At 40.8% G+C, this 5,330-nt stretch overlaps 1 protein-coding gene across 1 annotated transcript in view; it reads left to right on the forward strand.

The window, feature by feature from the left end:
• The window catches only part of KIAA0319L (KIAA0319 like), a 107,933-nt gene that overhangs the window by 66,590 nt on the left and 36,013 nt on the right, over positions 1–5,330 (forward strand). The window contains exon 4 of the mRNA XM_007453841.1: positions 2,442–2,543. Within this exon, the coding sequence (XP_007453903.1) occupies positions 2,442–2,543 (102 nt within the window). The remainder of the gene's footprint in view (positions 1–2,441; positions 2,544–5,330) is intronic.

Genomic DNA, 5,330 nt, shown 5'->3' on the forward strand with positions numbered 1-5,330 from the left:
ATGTGGGATCTTCCCGAAACGGGGCACGAACCCGCGTCCCCTGCATCGGCAGGCGGACTCTCAAGCACCTGCGCCACCGGGAAGCCCTGCATCTTTATTTTTAAAGCAACTCATAGGAAGGAGATTTATACAGAGTGTTGCCTTAACAACAAGTCTGCTTCATAAGTTCTGTTCTAAGGTATTAGGAAGAAATGCTTAATCAAGGGAACTAAGTTGATCTTTATCCCCTGAAAAAGTCAACAGGGTGAAGCAAAGCCAGTGAAAACGAATTTTTGCCAGTTTTTAATTTCCTAAGGTTTCCTTCAGTGGTAATATAACATAAAATTTTAGTGTTTCAGTTCTGAGGCACTAAAGTAATTTTTGTATTCAGGCAGAATGGTTGTAATTTTTGGTGTAATTGTGAAAGTTTTGGGCTGCGCTGTATATATATATATATATTTTTTTTTTTTTAAATAAATTTATTTATTTATTTTTAGCTGCATTGGGTCTTTGTTGCTGCACACAGGCTTTCTCTAGTTGCAGTGAGCGGGGGCTACTCTTCATTGTGGTGCACGGGCTTCTCATTGCAGTGGCTTCTCGTTGCAGAGCACAGGCTCTAGGCACGCAGGCTTCAGTAGTTGTGGCACGCAGGCTCAGTTGTTGTGACTTGCGGGCTCTAGAGCTCAGGCTCAGTAGTTGTAGTGCACGGGCTTAGTTGCTCTGCGGCATGTGGGATCTTCCCGGACCAGGGCTCAAACCCGTGTCCCCTGCATTGGCAGGCAGCTTCTTAACCACTGCGCCACCAGGGAAGCCCTGCGCTGTATTTTTGACCATTATACTTTCTCTAAGTATAGTGATTTCCTTCTTTCTTTCTTTTCTTTTTTCTTTTTTTTGAAAGTTACTGCAGCAATTCTTATTCCACCTCCTGGAGTGTCTAAATGCTGAAGCTTCCATAATGGATGGTTTCATTTCTCCCCAAGTACAGTGCTCCCAAGCAGACAGATAAATCTCAAATTTCATATTTGTCTAGGAAACCTTTTTCACCTTCCAGTCTTGGAATATGGGTGAACCAGTCAGTTGTTTGCTTTAAGCTCTCTAGTTCCTAGGTCTCATACCAAGTGAACAATTATTGTTAGAGAAATAAGATTTATATAATCAGTGGTTCTCAACAGCCTGTAAACAGTTTTCGTTGTTACAACCGTGGAGGAGCGGTGCTACTGACATCTAGTGGGTAGAGACTAGGGATACTACTAAACATCTTACAGTGCGCAGGACAATCTCCCCCCATCCCAACCCCAACACGCACAAAGAATTGGTCCAAAATGTCGTGGTCCAGAGAATTGGTCCAAATAATTGGTCGTGCCATAGTTGAGAAGCTTTGACATGTATGGAATAGCTGGTGAAAAGCAGAAATATAGTATCTAGCTATTAGCTGATATGGATGTTCCAAAAATGCTAAAGTAGTTCAGGAAGTAGATCAGTTCGAACTGAAATGGTCTGGGAAGATTTTTTGAAGAGAAGCCTGGCTTTTAAGCTAGAAACAAAGTACTGTATTTATAATAAAGTAAGCACACACCCCAATTGAAGAAAAAAGCTTCAGCAACGTCCCCAAGAGTAGACTTCTGTGGAGCACAAGAGGGAAAATGAGTATAACTAGAGGCAGAATCAGGTGGAAGGGTGAGATGATGTAATCAGATGATGATGGATCTCTGATGCCAGGTTAGGAATTTGGACTGAAACATGGTGTGGGAGTGGGGGTCTTAAGTAGGAGAGTATCATGGTGGGTATTTTAGAAAAATTCATGGTGATGGGTGTTTTAGGGAGACAGAATGGATTAGAATGGGGAGAGCTAGCAGAGGGAAGACTAGTTAAGATTCTTAGAATTATCTAAGTATATGGCTGTATCAATTGAAATGGAAAGAAAATTAAGGCTGGCCTTGCGGCCAACACTTGCCTTTTCCTCTAGGAACTTTATATATGTATTTTATTAGAAAGTTACGTATCAGCATAAAGATGATCCTTGAAACAGAGTTGAACTCTGTTTATTGAATTCTGTGGAAAGTACTATATAAAGAGGGCTGAGGGAAAGATCATAGTTAAAATACAGTGGAGAAAAACTCAGAGAAAGGAAGAAAGTGGAATAATATGGTGTCATGATAACCGTGAGTTTTAAGATGGAGGCAGTCAGCAGTATTAGTTACCACAGAGCTGAAGGATGAGGGTTGAGAAACAGCTATGAGGTTTGCTAAGAAGCAGTTTGTTGATGACCTCTAAGGATCATTTTCAGTGGAAAAGTGGGGGCACAGTCACGTTTCAGGGGATTAGAGAGTGGGTAAATAATGAGGAAATGAAGGCAGTAGCTGAATATTGTTTATAGAAGAAATTTGGCCACAAAAGGAAGGAGAGAAATGAGATAGTCTGGATCTAATTTCTTATCTCTTGTGTATTTTCTTCATTTCCAGTTATAAAGGAACTGGTGGTATCTGCTGGAAACAGTGTCCAGATTACCTTGCCTAAGAATGAAGTTCAGTTAAATGCATATGTTCTCCAAGAGCCAGATGCAGGTAAAACATCCACTTGTATTTGGTTAATGTTTTAATTCACAATGGAATCTACATACATTTACTCTCTGTAAAAGTCCTATGAGAATAAGATATAGCTTGAACATGCACAAATATTTATGTGATATGAGAGGCAATATAATATTTGAGATCATGGGCTTTGATGTCAAGGCTGGGTTCAAATCTGAGCTCAGCCAGTCATTAGCTGAATGATTTTAAGCAAATTATTTAACTTCTCTAAGTTTCCATTTCTTTCTCAGTAAAATGAGGATAATAATTCCTACTTCATAAGGTTACTTTAAGAGCAAAATGAAATGGTATAACGTACCTATATACCTCAGTGCCTAGCACATAGCTGATGCTCATTAAATGTAGACTTTATTATGCCCATTTAAAACTGGGACTCAGGTTAACCTGTTTATTTTGGCCAAACAACTAGTAAGTAGCAGATATAGAACTTGTAGAGAAGTTATTGAAGACCACTATTAATATAGATTTGTCATGTAAAAAAAAGACAAGCCCAATGTAATATACAATATTCAAATTTATAAAATATATAAATTAGGGGATGATTAACTTATTACTTAAGAAAACTTTTGTAATATGTGCATCCCTTTAACCTTTGAAGTACATGTTAATATACCAAAGTTTGACTTATAAACATTTCTCTTAAGATTATCTGTGACATGAAGTGAAGCGTATGTTGATGGAAAATGATTGCATTGGCTTTGTGTTAACTCTTGTTATAAGGTTAGTCAAGTAGCTCATTGTAAGGCTAGTTAAGCAAAATGCCTTACTGTATTCAGGATGGGGTCCTTGCATTTTAGGTACACATGTTTCCAGTACAATATCCCTACTTTCTGGGCCTAGTACCAAATAGTGTATTTATGCAAAAAGTACTTTTCGAGAACCTAAATGCCCTCTCTGTTCTTTTTTTTTTTTTTTAAAGAAGATGTTGGGGGTAGGAGTTTATTAATTAATTTATTTTTGCTGTGTTGAGTCTTCGTTTCTGTGCGAGGGCTTTCTCTAGTTGTGGCATGCGGGGGCCACTCTTCATTGCGGTGCGCGGGCCTCTCACTATCGTGGCCTCTCTTGTTGCGGAGCACAGGCTCTAGACGCACAGGCTCAGTAGTTGTGGCTCACGGTCCCAGCTGCTCCGCGGCATGTGGGATCCTCCCAGACCAGGGCTCAAACCCGTGTCCCCTGCATTAGCAGGCAGATTCTCAACCACTGCGCCACCAGGGAAGCCCCATCGCTGTTCTTTTTTCTTTTGCGGTATGCAGGTCTCTCACTGTTGTGGCCTCTCCCATTGCGAAGCATAGCCTCCGGACGCGCAGGCCCAGCGGCCATGGCTCACGGGCCCGGCCACTCCGTGGCATGTGGGATCTTCCCGGAGCGGGACACAAACCCGTGTCCCTTGCATTGGCAGGCAGATTCTTAACCACTGCGCCACCAGGGAAGCCCCCCCTCTCTGTTCTTTATTTCTGCCCTCACATTGAGTTTCCCTTATCAGTTCATTCCACCTTCCTATAGAGAAACATATTCCTTTCCTCCTCTGGTGATAAGTTAAGGTGAATGGATTTAGTGGCCTTTGAAGATGCAGGTAAAGAAAGTACTGCTTTGAGCTGCAGTTGCTTCCACTCTTCTGTGAAAGATATCCTGGCACTACTGTATTTTCTTTTCTAAACCCTATTTGCATATACATTTCTGTGAATTGATATCACCTTGTATATCAGTATTCCAAAACACATCAGTTCAAAAACAGATTCTTTCAACTCTCCGCTCCCCAGTTTCTTCAGTCTTAATCAGATACGTGAGATGGATGGTTTCAAACTTTCAAAGGTTGGGGACGATGAGGCAGGACCAGCTCTGCCTGTTCTTCATTCTTCTCATCTCCTATGGCAGCCCCTGCAGCACCTCTCAGGATCCCTCTAGGGTTCAGAGGCATGATTTGAAAACCACTGCCCTAAATCATTAAAACCAGCATTCTGTCTAACAGACCTGTACTCAGTTGTTCCTACCCTTGGGCAAATTCCTGTCTGTAAGGCATAATTCGTCCCCTGAGCTTTTCTGTTCTAAGAGTATTGTCATTTGTTGAAATTTGCATTGCTAGCCTTAGATGTTGTAAAATTGTCAATTCCCAAGCTAGTGTGAGTCTGTTTTCTGTGTAAGAAAAAAAATTTCTAACTACAGTTCAAGAAATGTCATCTCTTAGCACCAGTCCTACTTCCACTTCTTCTTTCCTGCTCCTCACGTAACCTAACTTCTACAGATCGATTTATGCGAACTGCCTGGGGCTGACAACTGGCCAAAACAAAGCTAGGATTCTCTGGAGGAAGGAAGAGTAATAGATCTTGTATCTCAGGCTTATAAAGTAAAATCTAGTCTTAAGACTGTTTGGAATTAAGTTCTGTGTGTTAACTTTAACTTTTGAACTCATGAAGTAAGAAAAAGGTGACCATCCTCTGTAAGCATTTGAGACTTCTTTTTTTTTCCCTTTTATTTTTCCCTTTTTGGGTAGTAAATTAAATGAAACCTTCCTACTGAATCCCACCCATTCCTAGCCATAAATTCATCTTGTTCCAAAAAATATTTAAGACAACTTTAACTGGGGAGGGATTCCATTTAGATAACAGGATTCTATCCTCACCCTACCCAGTCATACAGTCTGAGCTACAAATGAGGGCCATTTAATGCTTCATTTGATCTTAATTAATTTCAGTGGGGCCTGTTTTAAATGGGCCACATCCCCTACCACCTTCTGCAGTGTGTTATTTATTAGTTCAGCAG

Source organism: Lipotes vexillifer, unplaced genomic scaffold (assembly GCF_000442215.2).
Source record: "Lipotes vexillifer unplaced genomic scaffold, Lipotes_vexillifer_v1.1 scaffold213, whole genome shotgun sequence".
In the NCBI taxonomy this organism is placed as follows: domain Eukaryota; kingdom Metazoa; phylum Chordata; class Mammalia; order Artiodactyla; family Lipotidae; genus Lipotes; species Lipotes vexillifer.